Here is a 17455-nt window from a genome sequence, read left to right as displayed (position 1 = left end):
ATGTTTGCATTGTTATATTGTTTACAAAAGAATGGACACGGGAGTGCTTTGGGGGCAAAAGCATAACGAATTTGGATGATGATTGGATGGGTGGATTAATTCATTTTGCACTATTGACTTTATTTTCCTCGAATTGTTAAACTGTCTTACATTGCTGGACTATATATTACGAAATAGTTCACAAGTAGTTAATAGTTCATAAGTAACTTAATATTTCTTTTATTTGCCAATAATATTTGTCCTGAGTTTTACTCTGATTATCGACAAATTAAAGGCAAAATCACAAAATCAGTCGCAGATGTTGAAACATTTCTACTGAACAGTATCGAGTTTAGTATCGGTATCTGCAATACTGGCCATGTTGACATGTTGTCGGATCGATAGGACAATTTGCAGTATCGCCCAACCCGAGAACGAGCAGCTGTGACGTCACATTGGAATGGCGTGTGGTAGAGCGAGGACAGACAGAGATAGAGATACACAGAGAGAGAGAGAGAGAGAGAGAGAGAGAGAGAGAGAGAGAGAGAAAAAGAGAGAGAGAGCGAGAATGAACAGAACAGCGCAACTTTGTAATGTATGCTAGCAGAGTTGGGTCAGTGTGTCGTTCCCTCCACGCTGTTTTCTCCTCCTTTCTGCATCCTACCACTCGCAGCCCAGCAGAGAACAACGACTCGCTTTTCAAAGCAGCACCCGGTTCGGTGGCTAATCCGCCTTTTTTTTCCCAAAAGAGGTTCCAGCCCTTCTGCGATTCACGTTAAAAAGGAGGCAAGTAAGTAAGAACGTTCGAAAGGCGAGAGTTTTGCTGCAATCTGCTGCTCGTGAAGTGTTCTGGATGCTGTGGGTACTTTACTGCTCGGCAGCACATTAATACGCACGGGAAACACTTCATTGACACTGCTAGCTGGCACAATGCAAGAAGCCTTTGCACAGTGACCTAACTTACTAACTAGCGAACTGTGTGCAAAAAAAATTGCATGTTTTTTGGCCCTTTATGTCTGCCAGTAACGTAAATGTTCATGTATAAATGTATATATACAGTATATGCAGTAATAATAGTAATAGTCACATCTCAAAGCAAATATTCCCATGGGAAATAATGGAAATCGAATCAGTCTGATCCAGAGTCAAACAGAACATAGAACATACCGTACAAGCTATTTTGCCATTCTTAACTAACATGCAAGTGTAAAAGGAAAGTAGCAACTATGTAATAAAACTTGAAAATTATATATTGTGTACTGACCGATAACTTTAATAACATTCTTAGCTGTCATACAAGCATAGAAAGAAGTTAACCGTAATAGAGCTCAAACACAATTTCTTGTGCACATACCGTTAACTGACAGCATTTGAACTGCCATACAAGTGTAAAAGAAAGTTAATCGCTTTTTTGCAAAACAACAACTTGTGCACTGACTGTTAAACTTGAACTGTCACACAAGCGTAAAAAGAAGTGAAACCTCCGTATTATTATATTCAAACTTAACAATAAATCGTGTCTCACCATTGACTCTGATGATGATGATGATGACGGACGCAGTGAAACAAACAATACTGCATATGCCTGGGAGGAGAGTCTCTCCGTTCATTCATCCTCTCACTGTTCATTCAAATCTTCTTGATCTTAACGTATGGTCACCTTGGCTACACTGTACTGAGCAGCCTGGACGGACACGTACAGTGTGTGGTACTTTCAGCGCTACATCTTAATACGATGAATTTACGGCTCTATGGTTATCATCACATTTTTCTTCTTTGCCATGCCTGGTTGCCAAACTTGTGGAGTTTAATGTTAAGATTCTCACTGAGCTGAAGTCTCGTACTGTATGCGTGACAATAGACAACAATAATTTGAACTCCACTCAACTATAGATGCATATTTTGCCTGGAAATGTGGGTCAAATTCTGAATTGTACATTCAGCTTTACCGTAGAGGTTCCACAGTATGATAAATAAATGATCTAAATGGTAAGTTCATCAATGGATACTGTAAAGCAGTGTTTCCCAATCTTTCTTATCTTGTGTAGCCCCAGGGCCATTTTATCATACCTCATATGAGTACCCCCTCACTCGTACGTGATACTTCTCCAAAAGTGGAATGTAACACAACTGTTATGATTTTGGCGCAGCTGTGCCACAGGTTATTGTCTTTCTGTGGAAACTAGTTTTACCACACACTTTCCATTTTTTTGTCAGGCTTAATATGAAATGGCCGAGAATATTTACTTCTCATCTTGGGAATTAAATGTTTCCACGTACTCCTGCAATTTGCTCACGTACCACTAGGGGTACGGGTACCCCTGGTTGGGAATCCCTGCTGTAATACAGTGAATGTTCCAGAGAACAGACAGCTACTGCTTCGCATGCTTGAAATACAAGGAGCTGCGGGAGAGCCTGCAAAGAAACATAATGAAGTAAGTAGCCTCGTTATATGGCTGGAATGCTCACTGGAATATTTCGGAGGTAAATCACGGGTGAGGTTAAGCAGGCCATGGAAAGAAAAGGGCGTTTGCGAGAGGGAACTAAGGCAGTCAGACATCCCAGAAGGTTCGGTGATGATTTAAAACATCGGCGTCGGAAGCCATACAAAGCTGGAAGCCATTTGCATTGAGGTTTAAATTGGAATTGCCTGTGGTATGTCTTGTTTCAAAGTAGCCTGTTCCTTGCAAGGGGGATACAGAAACAGAAAGGTACCTCACATTTGCTCCTGTTTACGCATAAAGAGTTAAAACATTAATATGGCACAATGTTGATTTACCTCACTTACACCACCAGGCTTACACCAAGTTTTGTGTTATTATTATGGATGTCCCAATGTCTTTGAACTTTTTCACTTACGATATCGATATTGCAGCCTTGAAGCCTTGAATATTTATTACTCAAACAGAGAACAATAGTCAGCAACAGTAGGTATGAGAAAAACTCAGCCATTTACTTCTTTATGCATGTGGTGTATCGTTTCGGCCACAATGTAGTGGTAGCTCGGCATAATATAGCAAGGTTTGAGGTGCTCAATGAAACTTTAAAACCCGACATTGATCACCACCGACAGGGTCTCACTCTTTTCTGGTATAGCCAATGACATTTTGCCGTCCTACGGGAGTTTCCCATGTGATGCCACTTCATATTCACGACGAGGTTCGTCATGTTAAAGTTCCACAGTTCTGTGCCACCACGGAAAACTTGTGCATGACTTGCACTCACTTGCAACGTATTTTTACTGCCACACGGCTGACATCGCTCCTGCTCCTTGCTTGGGGTGCTGGGGCGGAGGCTGGAATTGACTCCTTGTATCGGAGTGCCAATATCGGAGATTTGAGATGCAGGTCGATGTAATTGGATATTCTTTTTTTTTTTGTTTTGCTGATATCGGCCCGATATCAATATCGGATCGGGACATTCTTAGTTATTGTTAGTTATCGGTATCAACATTTCAGCGTTTTCTCTTTACATTGTGCCTTTTTGCTCGGTTTTTCCCATTTTTACTGTTTTTTGGGGTTTAATTTTATTATGTGCCAAAGACGATAAGACGGGGGATGCACTTTGGACACCCTTGACTTACACTTTTCTTTTGCTATTTTATTTTTTTTACTCCTGTATTTATTTATTTAGAAGTTTTTCTTTCATCTGTTTTTTAAATTAAAAAAATACTTTACTTTAAATTTTGTAACATTTAATTTACATTTTTGTATATTATTTATTTTGAATATAGTTTTTTTCTTTTCTTTCATCACCGCATCAGTGATCTATTTTGAATTGTGCAAATGTAATTACGTGATGTTCTCTAATGTTACTTTGTTTCAGCATCTCCGACCCAATATATCCATTACCATTACCAAATGAACTGTAACTAAAAGTATGCTCCAGAAATGACTGTAGTGCTTCAACATCTGTGTTTTTCTCCCCCTTCTTTCAGCCGTGACTGAGTGAGCGACTACATGGACTAGACCGAACATGAAGAGCCTTAAAGCCAAGTTCAGGAAAACTGATGTAAGTACTAAAACACATGCTGGTGACTAAGCAGTGAGTGTGCGTACAATGCGTGCTCCTCGCATGGTGGAGAGGGACTGTGTATGTCTTCAGCAGCTGTAGATGATTTGTAACACAGACTCTCTCTCCGCAAATGATTGATATTTTGCAAAGAAAAACAAATAAACCCGAAAAGTTTTGAATCATAATAAACATGTAATCCATTTACCCCCCCTTTGTAAACAGAAAACATATGGGAAAGCTCGGTTTGGCATGGCATGGTTTGACAGCTTTAATTGTGGGTGCCATGAGAAGGGTAGCACCTCTTGAAAAATGAGGTCACGGTTGAGAGACAAGGTTGGCAAAGCCATGATTTATGGTGTTACAGCGGTGCACACAGAAACCACATTTTCTTTTCTTTCATAGCGAGTCACTTAAGAGTATGCCACAGCGTGGGAGTGCTGAGGTTATTCCAGCAAAGGCCATCATTCTGCAGCAGTGCAGTTGCGCATTTTTGTATCCTGCAGATGAATAATCAATCTTTTTGGGGAGGATGAATGTCTCTACCTGACATATTGTACACGCAGAGGAAGTGAGGCGTCTCCACATGCATCTGACTCATCTGCTGTCACCGTGATGACAGCGGAGGCAAACTCCAGACAGGAAAAGTCTGGAAGTTCCTGGATTAATGGGGGTTTAAGAGGGTGTTTAAGTAGAGGATTGGAGTGAAGGATGTTTACAGTGCGTGATGGACCAAAAGTGATGAGATTTGCTTCAATACAAATGAGAAGAGTCATCTTCTTGAAGCTTGTGAGGAGTACTTTTCCGCTTTTACTTAGTCATGGCAAGCATTTTAAGACCCATCTGCGGTACAGCCAGGGTCATTTAAAGGACCCCTATTATGAAACTTGACTTTAATGAGCACAGAACATGAGAAAAATATATCGTCTCTCTCACTTCCTGCTCCACTTTTGAGAGAGGAGGCACTCGAACAGTTGCGTTTGAAGTTGCGTGGTTTCATGACGTCCCTCTTTATGAACATGATATCACCTCTGACTCGCCTTTAGTTCCACTCCTTAATATAATGTAATTGTATGTGATATATGGCATCCATTACGTTACACAAGGGCAATTACAGTGCATACTGTATGTAACAAGAGGATAAAGCTTTTTGGAGTGGAGACACACACCCTGTTGGAGACAGGTGTGGACAAACACAGCTCATTAGCATTACAGCTCAGTAGGGCTTACTAAAAGCAATTTAAACTGTCTAAATTCCAGCATCAAGGCTAGAACACGCTTCTAATCCACCATTGTAGGACCTTTGAGACTTACTTTTGGTGAAAAATGATATAATATGAGCCCTTTAAGAGTAGAGACATTCTGATACTGAAAATAAACCACTGCAGGTTCCATAGTACAACAATGTTCAGGACCATTTTCATGCCAGTCACGTGATTTTTGGCAGTCGTTCATCGTAATCTTAATCAGTCACAATCACAAACAGGAAGTCATTGATCAGTCAATGGATGATTTCAGGTAGGAAAGAGCATAGAACATTCCCATGATTGTTAAAATATATTGGTCAATTGGAGCCTATAATTGATATAAAACATGACAAATGCTCATGGTATTTGTTGCTAAGATGAGATGTTGGCTGGGCATGTAAATCATTGAAAAATCAGCCTGCTATGTGGGAGGAGAACAATGACGTCCATTGTGCAGAAAAAAATGTCGCGTTGAGGGTTGAGCTGCAAGCCTCTTACGGCTTGTCCACCTTCACCTTTTACCAGCTCCAAAATCTGTATTTACACTAAGTTTACACTGTTTCCCAACCATGTGAATACAAATATTTTGACATTTTAGCCTCCCGTCTATGTACAAAGGTGGGATTTTGTCCTAAAAAACACAGCTTTTGGAAAACTCCAGCCAGAGTAGAGATTTTCAAAAAGTCAGGCTCTGTGTGTGTGTGTGTGTGTAGACGAGTAAAATTGAGCTATTTGGTTTGTGTCATAAGAAATGTATGCCATTATTTGATGTTTATCTCATGCGTGTGCCTTGTAACATGCACGGGCGATAATTGACATTTGTGATGTTTCCTGGGTTCCATGTGGGTGTGTGCTGATTTTAAAGATGATGTACACATTATCGTATATCCAATTTCTCACCATATTGATGAACAGATGCATTACAAAATGTGACCAAGTCAATTGTGTGTAAGTACCGCATGACAGCCGGTGAACATGTATGTGGTGCGTATGAGGTGTGTTAGGAAGCAGAGTTACGATGCCGTCTACTGTGCGGAGTTGTAACGACGGACAGACTACACAGACAGTCCCATTATTATAACAGGTAGCGGCAAAAAAAAAAAAAAAAGAATCAAATCTATCATGACTGTCTGCCACAAATAAATGAATGCATGGGAAATAGTGTAAGAGTTGTACATTGTCTGATGTGGATGCATTGCTCAGTGTCCATCAACTCCAGCAGCCAGTTGTAGGCGGCGCTGAGAGAAGAAAAAGACGAGCAGGGGATGTGAATGTTGCTTAGAAACACGAAGCCAAGCTGCGTGCCTTCGCAGAACTTCACTCCCACGTACAATTTAACACTTTGATTGTTGATCTTTTGTTTTTCCTATGAAACAAAGCAATGTAAAGTATTTTTTTCCATACACAACTAATCTGTCAGCGTGCTTTGATTAAAACAAACGACCATCATTAAGTCATATAGAAAAGAGCTTGTTTAATCCTCCGAGCCAAAAGCCATTCCATTGCCCCTCATAGTAACCATGAAGCAACCACAATAGAATTAAAATACCGCCTTGATTCTATTTTAGGTTTTGTTTGTCAGTGACAGTGTACACAGGAATGTTCTACCCCCTCAAAGCCAGCCCTTTATTTAAAACAAACCTAATTTCTTTCTCTATCAAGATTTGTTTCACTTTGCTTCCAGGACATGGCAAATTCTTTTTTAGTGTTAACTTCCCCTGTTATTAAAAGTCCCATATTACTATTATTATTTCACATAGGTCTCAGATATCCCACAATAGAGTATTGCAAGTGTCACTTTGACTCCAAAGTGCTTTTTTGGAAGCCCTACTGGGAACACGCCGTTTTGTATGTGTCTGTGTCGCTTTAAAGTGCTCATGACACCAAAAAAAGTTAGAAAAAGACAATAATAAAATGAAAGTACTCACTTAATACTTAATAATAAAACATTTTTGCCATACTGCTGTCATAGATAAATAAACTATGAAATAGGAAAGAAATGAAGTGGTGATTTTGACACATGACTTACTGCCACCTTGGTGCGCTTTTCCACCGTTGAACGTCATGTGGGTTTTTGACTTTTTATTTCCATCTGCCGGGCAGTATTGAAACATTTGTCCCACAAAGTTTGCTGATCATCTGACGAGGTGAATGGTGAATGGTTAGAAATGCGAATAAGCTTATTCTGTCTCCTCGAGTGTTCCCGCAAAAGCCTTCAACAGAACGAGCGGGCATAATATAAAAAATATATAAGAAAAAACTGAAATTCACCGAGACCTGGAGAATAATAATAGAAAATGCATTGTAGTGAACGAGAACTTCTGGGTGGGACTGTCCGCTATACACATCAATTGCTCCGCCTCCTCGAGACTCGGAAGAAGTGGTCGAAAAAAAAAAAAAAATTCAATATTCGAGCACACATCTAACACAGGAAATATGCCTTTCAGTGTTATTTTTCAGGGTGGACATAACATGAATAACATGCGTTTTGGTGTCATGAGCACTTTAATGCTAATGAGCTGTGTTTGTCCACACCTAGCTCCGACAGAGTGTGTGTCTCCAAGAAGCTGTTGTGCACTTTATCCATCCATCTATTTTCTATGCCGCTTGTCCTCATTAGCGTCGCGGGGGTATGCAGCCTATCCCAGCTGACTTCGAGTCAATTGCAGGGCACGTATACTGTAGATTCACATAGACAATCATTCATGCTCACATTCATACCTATGGACAATTTAGAGTTGCCAGTTAACCTAACATGCATGTTTTTTTGGGGGGATGTGGGAGGAAACCGGAGTACCCGGAGAAAACCCACGCACGCACGGGCACGGGGAGAACATGCAAACTCCACACAGAGATGCCCAAGTGGAGATTCGAACCCAGGTCTTCTTATGTGGCCAACTTGCTAACCACTCGGCCACCGTGCGGCCCGTGCACTTTATCCACTTTTTACATATACACTGTATCTCTGCATTTGCCCGACGTAATAGACGCCATATATCACATACAGCAACTTTACATTTAGGAGTGGAACAGGAGGACACAAACGTTGGCAACACTAGCGTAGCTACAGTCCGAACACTGCATCACGTTTTAACAGCAACATCATGCTAGTTCAGCCTATTTGCTGAAGAAAAACCAAATTATCAAACTTACAGCTCCCGCATCCTTAGCAGACTGACGGATTGTTGGTAGAGCTCCAGAGAGTGTTTTTTTTAATGTGTGTAGCGAAGCCTGAAGTGGCAGTCTTATACATCTAGCTATCATGTCAATGAGGAAGGAGGTTTTTCTTTCATGACGTCATGAAAAGCCGGAAAAGTGACAGGTTCTCTCAAAAGTGGAGCAAATAAGTCAGGGAGGTGCTACATTTTTCTCATGTTTGGTGCTCATAAACAGGCTCTAGGGACACATATTGCTGTTAGAACATCATCAAAAAGACCTTCAATGAAAAGGATGGAACAATATCAGTGACACTGCATAATTAGCAGTGCTTCAGTAGCAATCTGTATTACTGACACTGTTTTTAATTGGATACTGAAATAATAGCTTGCAAGAATAGAGTAGGCCGTGGTCTCGTATCTTTTCATTCCTTCTACAATTAGCTGTTATGCACACAAATGCGTTTTCACAGTAATATTATGCAGCCTTGGTATTGTCCGTGTATTCTATTGTTGACAATGGATGCTTCACGCAGCCCTTAGTATTGTCACTACTTAAAACTGCTCACCCAGCTGCTAGACGAGGAAGGATTAACCCACACACACGCACGCACACACAAGCATCTATGTACTTAGTATCTACAATGCAAGCGCAGACACACATACACACCCTCCCTTATCTAATTGATGCACGGATTACACCGTCTCCTCTCACTCCGCACAGCTGTTCCATGCCGCCATTAAATTAACCCGGATGACGCTGGAGATCTTTTTTTGGGGGCTGTATTTGTGTTCCACAACGTATGCATATGATCTAATTTTAGCTGTGTAAATATTGCAGGAATGGAGACCTCCTTATCATATCAGGAGGCGTAATGGAATGTGTCTGCTGTGTTAAATAAAGCGGGGCTGCAGCCAAGGCACTCGGTCACATGCTGATCATCTGAAAACATTTCTAAAGAACGCCTTGTGCACCAGCTTTAACATATGATAGCACATTTTGGGAAACATGGACGATATCAATCAAATTCTATTTGGAAGCTGCGAAAAGATTTAGATCCTAACTTGATGGCGCCTAAATCCTTCAGTTGGAGATGATTTCTTATTCAGCTGAATCACCTCCCTCTCGTAGGGTGTGTTTTATTCGGCCCTGTCGGACTTGATTTGGCCAGTTTGAGTTTATTCTGGCCACTGCAGCAAAAGGGTATTAATACTGGGAGTGACAGTAAAGCCTCAGGGAAAGATCCTTGTTAATCTGGGGGAGGATGGGTGGGTGTCTGTGTTGACAAATCTAAGCAAGAGACAGCAAAAAAAAAAAAAAGGCCTCATTCAGACATAAGCAAGCTGTCTGACCCATTGGCAGATATTGTGATTTGAATGGAAATCTGAATTGTGTCACTCAAAGTGTAGTGTAAACCCAACCTTAGTCTGTGCTGATCGTCACAGCTAGTTAGCTAATAATCGCAAAACAGCCACCACGCTCGCTCTCCCTTAATGTACTTCTTTAAAAAGAAAACTGCCATTGAATCCATCAGAAGTCGGCAGCAGCAGCAAAATAGCTTAAGGTATAAACATGGATCCAATTAAAGCTGGAAAGGGGATCTCTATTCCAGTTATTCCTTATCGCCTGTACATGTGAACCCAAACATGCTGCCAGAAACCACATTATGAAAAAGTTGGCGAGAAAGCGAGCATGCAAATCATGTGTCTCTACCTTATATCTCCACGCCTCCCAAAAAAAACCAACTTAAATTGATCAAGACAATTATTAAATGAAGTACTAATCTTTAGCGAGTAAACTGCTGTTTTATTGCAATTACCTTGCCTTTGTGGATTATTTCAAGTCTTATTTGGAATCATTCTGATTAAGGCTGTCTTCAGCTAAGGATTTTTCATATTCGATTTTAGATTTTGGCCAAAGTCGTCTGAATTGAAAATGAATGTTGTTTTTTTTTTTTTTGCTGCTCATGGCGATCCTGACAAATAAACAGATCCCATTTGGGACTTTTTTCACCCTCAAAGAAAAAGGCAAACAAATTTAGATAAACAAATAAACATCGTAGATGTGCAACAACAGTACATTCGTTTCTTGAGCGACACAGAAGGGAAAATGAACAAAACCGGCAACAGGTTGCTGTTGGCACACATCCGAAAAGTGCCCATAAAATAGGAACACCATGGCTTGAAAAACAACAACTTGCCCAAACTCTCAGTTCGCAGCCTAATTTCTTGCCTTAAAATTCACTGTCGGGATATAAAATGAAGTTGTGGATCCAGTGATGTTGGTTGTTGCCGCATGATGTGAAAGAACCTGCTTACACAAGTTACACTTCACTTACTGTACAGGAGCCATATTTAACCTTTTCAAAATACAATTTTTTTTGTAGCCGTTATGGGCCACAACGTCCGTAGATGTTGATGGTATTCCTAGCGTTCAAAGCTAGCGCTTACCTCTGTTCCTTTGGATAGTGCCACTTGAAACGGGTGATTATTAATGGTTTTATTAATGCACGGTGGGTATAGGACTTCTGTTAAACACACACCTCATTTTAAATTCTTTATTAGCACAAATTAGGCTGTTTTGTATCAAAATAAGCTATTTATAACAAAAACAAAAACACTCTTTGTAAAAATGTATGCTCAGCAGCAGTTGTGGCCACCCCCCATGTAGTCAGAATGGTACAATCTTGATCACATGACATTTGTATATGATTCCACAGCGAGATTGATAGTTGAATAAGACTCCTTCGAATCAAATTGCCGAATAGTCGACTGTTCTGATTATTTATTTTGTGCAAGGTAGCAGCTGTCATGAATCACTTACAAGAGGAGTGCTTGCATTATTTCAGTAGAACTTCTTGAATATAGTCACGGATGACCAAGCGCACGTCAGGTTTGACTTTCTGGATTGTTTTGAGTTGTTGTATTTATTAGTATTTTATAGACGTGTTGTTATCATTAAAAACATGAGAGAAGGGATTGTATTACAGTCATTCTATAACACTTAGCCAAATGTGCTGTGCTGTTGGTGTGAAGTATGGTACGTTTGGCAGAGTGCGAGTTTTTCCTGGCAGTTTTGTCCCAGCCATAACAGCCGGGGACTGCGTCAGTGTGAAAGCATATCCTGCTCTGATGTCTCAATCTGAGTGTCACTTTTACTGTCCTGCTGTATTGAAAGCGACTGTCACTGTCACAACAAACCCAGAATGATCTGACAGCAGGATTCTGTGTTGCTGTGTTAAACATGAACGTGTCAGTGTGATGAATAAATGCACTACTCTGATACGCCAATTTTGCGGGATCACTGTGTGAAAGAGGCTTTTGACTAACCATAACTTTTTAGGCCCATTCGTAATCGATTAGCGATAAATCATGCCCGTCCCTCTTGGTTATGCAAGGCGTTTGTCTGGTTTAAAAGTGTCTGGTTTAAAAGTCCACTGGTCTTTGATAAAGTTTAATTGCACGAGCATGACTCACAAGTCGGACATCATGAAGTCATACAGCGAGATATGGTAATCTCACGAGATAGCCAGAAGCTGATAAAGTGACTGAAGGCAAGTCAAGCGAAGTGAACTCAAGCAAAGACGATGCCATGAGGATCATAAATGAAAGTAATAATGATCATGTTGAGGAAAATGAGAATATCCCCTCAACAGGAATCAGAGAAACAGTCAAGCTTCCTGCTTTTCAGATTGTTTGGCTTGGCTGTTCGTGACTTACTGGAACAATATATCAGTCCAGGAGGTGGATGACTAGAGGGTTATAGTCTCAGTTCACCTGAAAAAAAAAAAAGTGAAATTTCCTTCATGGGGGACATGTTTGGACTGACGCTGCTTTGATTTGTTGCTTTATGCTTGCCAATTTTGAAGATTTACGCATTGAAAATGACAGATATATGTTGTGTTAAGTAGCCAAATGAAGCCTACTTCCTGTTTGTGACCGAAATGAGACTGCTTTTTCTGGCAGACTCACGTAGTTTCGTCAGTGGCACTTCTTAATAAAGCTGCTTCATTCATTACCAAGTTCAGCAGTGTTTTATTTATAGGGTGAGAAAGGCTATTTGTGTCCTAAGGAAGCGTTGCATGACACCTATTTTTAACCCAAGGAGACCTTGATTTGAAGCCTCTGTGCCGGACATCTGCTATAATTTTCTGTTTTTAAACACAGCCTTTAACTTCTCTTTTTTGTCAAAATGTATTGTTGCAAATCATAGTTACAGCAATACAATGAGAAACATGGCAGGATTTATGATGTTTGCCTTAAGGTTAGAATGAGGACAATAGGCTTGAGTGAGAGGGCTTATTGTTCCTGGAACTGCTCCACTTGTTAGGTTTGGGTGCTTGAAAATAGTGAGCGGTTTTGCGTGGAAGACCACCAAACCCAACTTTTCAAATGTGTAGTATTTTATTTTTTATTGTGTTAAAAGCTGTTTACATACACATGTGGCGTTTGGACAGATGTTATTGTTTTCATTCCTATACATTCCTAAATGTGGAGTGCAGATCATTATTGGTCATTATGAGCGTCTAGATTAAGATTCCAGTAAATCATAGTGTGTCTGTGTTTTTCTTACGTTCATGTCTGTTTGCCCAATGAAGTGGAGTAAGCTCTTTTGTCCCTGCGCTGAAAAAATAAGAGATGTATTGTTTGAGGGTATTTGAGGACATCTGCTTTGTTGCAGATAAGGACTTTGCTGTTACGGCCCACGGCCGATCAAAGGCCAGAGATATTGTAAACACGTCAATCTCTTGTCTTTCCGTTACTGTTCCTGTTCCTTTTATTCTTCTGTACGTGCGCGCATGCTGTCATCTGCCTTCCTGTCCGTCTCACACGCTGTCAAACAAAGACAATTATTGTAAACTACGAGGTCAGTCTGCTTCCGAGAACATAAAACTGGACGCCCACACAACATTGTGTAATAGTGGAGTGGAGTAATCATCTTTAGTATCGTGCAGGGAACTCCTTCCATTACATCAAGGTAGTGTGGGTCGATCGCGCGTGTCACCCACGTCATAAACGTCACTACGTAGATGTCATATGACATCAGTCAGCTGACATTAAGCGCCCCTCCTGATTTGCTGTTGCGCCTCCGCGGCAAATGAAGTGGTTAACAGATGTCTCAAACGACACACGGAAATGCAACTTTCATTTTTATTATCACGATTACAGACAAGCAATCTCAGCGGAAAGATGCCCATATACAGAACAGAAGTTAACCGTTTACTTAGCGGCTTGTGAACGCCACTATAGAAAAACATGTTTTCAACACTTTTGTTTGTGAAACTATTATTTCATGATTAATTGGAAAATGTGCCCATTGCTTGAAACCTTTTATTATTGAATGATATAAACAATTTTGATGACCTGTAAACTTTAAAACTGTGAATGTGAAATCTGAATCATTAGTAGTTAGTATAGTAGTTTGAAAGTTTTCTTGTTAGAGTTTATGTTATATAGTTTTATAGTAAGAGGTAGGCTACTTGTAACTCGCAGGTAACTGCAAGTGTGTGCACCTTTGATATACATGTACATAATACTCATATTTATAAATATACAAAATAAATGTATATTCTCTATGTTTACAGTAGGAGGTGTGCCGTACAACATCCGAGTGGCATCTGTTAAGACTCCACACTATAATTTGCTTACATGCCTTGGTAGGTTTTGCTGTTTTGGTTAGCAATGAAGTTCAAATGGGCTCAGAAGTTAACCGTTTAATGACTGTATGTAAAAAATATAATGAACTACTGTGAACTACAACTACTTAGTGGCAACTCCTGTTATTTGGCTGTGGTATTTGTTTCAAGTGTACCCAGCGATTAAGCTAGTTGAGGAAAGCTTTAGTAGCGTCGCATGAAGCATGAAGCCCCCCAACCCGGAGCAATTCCAAGCTAGATTTCAAGGAATTCTTGAACCACAGATTAGTTTTTAACAGTACTTTGTCCTGTATCTGGTATGCTCGCAGAGTCCCGTTTTTGTTAAATATCCTGGGAAAACATTTTCAGAGTTCCCAAATGTTGTCTATTCATCAATCAATGAAGAAACAAAGCAGGTAGTAGAACACTTCCCTTCTACAGCTTGTGGAACTAAATCAATAAGCTCCAAAGATCCCTAACTGTTCCACCTCAACACCTCTTTATCTTCAGATCAACAAAAACAGCTTAACGTATATTTTGAGGGGAAACGTGGAGATCTTTGGTAAGTAAATGTTGTTGTGTCCAGCTCCATCTGCACTCACTTGCCATACAAAAACACTGTATGTGACGTAGGAAGTACTGTTTCCAGGTCAGTTTGTTTTTCCTTCATGGAGTAGAGGAAGTTCAAAGAAAGAGAAATCCCTCTTAGCAGACATGTTTGAGCAAAAACCAGTAGGCAAACAAACACCCACGGCCACTTGGCCAGTGTGTGTGTTTTCTTTGCAATTTAATATAAACCTGTGATAACGCTTTGAACATTTGAAGTTAGAGGTAAAAAAAAAAACACCTCCGGATATTATTTATTTTTTGACGAAGTTTCTTTTTATCTCTCTGCATTCCTTTTCCAATTTGTCTCTTCCTTCCTTGCTTCCCTACCTCTTCAGCTCCTTTACTCTCTTGTCCCCATGTCGCCAGCCTCTGGCCTGGACAAACAGGAAACTCTTAGTGTTATCAGCAAACTCTCAGTGTGTCTTAATGAGCGTCTGGCTAAAAACAGGGCTACAACAGTGTCCACACCCAAATGTCAACTGAAAGACTCAGGGAGGGCCCCAGGTGGGTTCTTAAACTCCTACCGAAAGTTTGAAGGGAAGTGAGGAGCATTTCATTTCCTAGTTATACACACAGAGGAAGAATGACGTATACAGTATCATTGCAGGGTTAGTGTTCCCTGACGCACTGCCGGTGCAAGGGAAAGTGGGTACAACCTTCATGTTGAAACAAAAGTCATAGATAAATACACTTTATTAATCCCGAGAGGGAAATAAACGGTGCTCAGCTCAGCATGATCACACACTATCAATGCCTTTTTGGTTAAAATTGTTCGGAGTGAATCATTGACTTGTTGCATTTGAAAAGAAGAAAAGGCCTACGACATTTCTGTTTGGGGAATTTTAATACCCCGACTACACTGAAGTAGGACATTATTTTTGTGTTGTACCACTTTGTTCACTTTTTGCAGAGGCTGACTCAGGCTTGCAAGCGCATGATTATTTCATCAGCCTCCCCGCGACGACACTAGACTGGCCTGAAAGTGGAGCAGCGCATTCCGCTCCACTTAAACCTGTCCATGACAATGTCGTGTAACGGTATCAGCGCCGTGCTGCTCTATTCCTGACGGCCCTTCACTTTTGTTTAACCATTTAACAAGGCTTGGGTGTTTCCCCCAAACATCCTGTTTTAATGCAGGTATCTTTTACTTCATTTGGTCTTACACTTTAACAGCTAACATCAACTTTAGCAACACTGTTCACCAGAATCAGCAACAATCGATTGTTGTCTTTCCAAAACTTTCAACAACTAAAATAATGTTGCCCTATTTTGTGCATGGAGCCCTGCGTGTAGCCTGATTCTCATCAACATAATAACAAAAAAAATGTGCACATTTACCAAACCGATTACTGCTCGGGAGAATGTCTTTCAACTCTGGCCAAATTCACAAATTAGGTGATGCAAAAAAAAAAAAAAAAAAAAAAACAATCATCATTTTGCAGATGACATTTACATCAGCTTGACAGAATGACCTGCAGTTTTCTACAATTAAACTCAGATAAAAAATATGTTACTTAGTTTTGTTTTAAGAAATCCTATTGATACAGCTGCACTCAACTGTTTTTAAAATGTAAAACAGTCAAAAATAATAAATCAACTGCACATCACAGCAGTTCCTATTAGCTACAAGTGGGAATAAAGCAATATACGGTTCCCTTAATGGATGCAGTATGTGTGGATAAATTAACATCCGAGAAAGTCAATTTTACAAAAGGCAAAGCATACAAAGTAAGGAGTATTTGTTGTCAGACCGGTTTGTCTGTTTTAAAAGTCAATGTGATTAACGACAGCCGACATTGAAACAAGAGGTATTCTGCAAATATCTCTACTTGATCGGGAAGCATATGGTAGTATTTATTGTGGAGAGGAATTTTAGGTTCACATGAGGTAAAAGCCTTTGAAGGGAGTCAGTGAAATGGTTGCCAGCAAGGCATTTATTGGAGGACGAAGAAGAGCCTCTTTCTAACTGAAAATGACAAATAGTCACTCTTGTATCCATGTGTGGTTTTATCCTGCTTGGGGTTGTTAAGTTTCCGGTGTACAGTATAACACGCGAGTTCAGAAATCAAATGATCGGCTGAAAAAACAAGTTTAGCCAGTGAAACGAAATGAGGTTGTGCAATTTGGAAAGTGACCGCAGTTTGCAATTTGGAAACTGACGAACATTTTTGTGACCATATTACTTTTAAAGTTGCAAAAAACACATGAGACCTCAGCTCAGATAGCATCTGAAGAATTAGATCCACAGGTTTTGCTTTTCCTTTTGTGCAAGAGAACGATACCAGCTATAGTGAGTTGTTGATATTGATGTGTTTACTGTCCAAATGTGTACCTCCCAGGGACATGCAGTACAGTATTTTCCAGACTATAAGTGGCATCAGTCCAAAAAGTGCGTTATAAAGAGGAAAAAACAAAATAAGTTGCACTGGACTAGTAATGCTAGTAGGCTTGCTATGATTTCCGCATTACCAGAATCGCTGAACTGGCCAATAAAAACTGAATCTACTGTTAAATACAGAATATCATGGAAATTGATATAAAGTGAATGAATGTCATTGTGAGAAAGAACATTTGTGTGGGGAAGTATTTCCTCGGCGGACCACTAAATCGTGGCGGAATCTCATCACAAACACTAGCCGCCCCCTCCTGAACTAAACATGTCGAAATAGCGTCCTGAAACGCAGGTAAAAGTTGCCAGAAAAACTTTGAAAGGCCTATCTCATAGAGCGTGAATGGAAGCTAGCGGGGTTAGCTTAGTTTGGTAGAGCATGCTAACGCGGCAGTGTGTGCGCGCCTCAGGGTGTATGAGTGTGTTTAC

General features: G+C 40.3%; 1 protein-coding gene across 3 annotated transcripts in view; it reads left to right on the top strand.

The window, feature by feature from the left end:
• The first annotated feature begins 520 nt into the window (after positions 1–520).
• rai14 (retinoic acid induced 14) overlaps positions 521–17455 on the top strand; it is a 33225-nt gene continuing 16290 nt past the window's right edge. For 2 of the 3 annotated variants that reach the window (XM_054758298.1, XM_054758296.1), the window contains exons 1-2: positions 521–769; positions 3917–3990. In XM_054758298.1, coding sequence (XP_054614273.1) covers positions 3955–3990 — 36 coding nt within the window. In that variant the 5' untranslated portion in view covers positions 521–769; positions 3917–3954. The remainder of the gene's footprint in view (positions 770–3916; positions 3991–17455) is intronic. The other variant, XM_054758297.1, reaches the window with a different exon arrangement.

Source organism: Dunckerocampus dactyliophorus, chromosome 17 (assembly GCF_027744805.1).
Source record: "Dunckerocampus dactyliophorus isolate RoL2022-P2 chromosome 17, RoL_Ddac_1.1, whole genome shotgun sequence".
In the NCBI taxonomy this organism is placed as follows: domain Eukaryota; kingdom Metazoa; phylum Chordata; class Actinopteri; order Syngnathiformes; family Syngnathidae; genus Dunckerocampus; species Dunckerocampus dactyliophorus.
The sequence above is the reverse complement of the archived record's forward strand: the minus strand, read 5'-3'. Positions and strand labels throughout refer to the sequence as shown.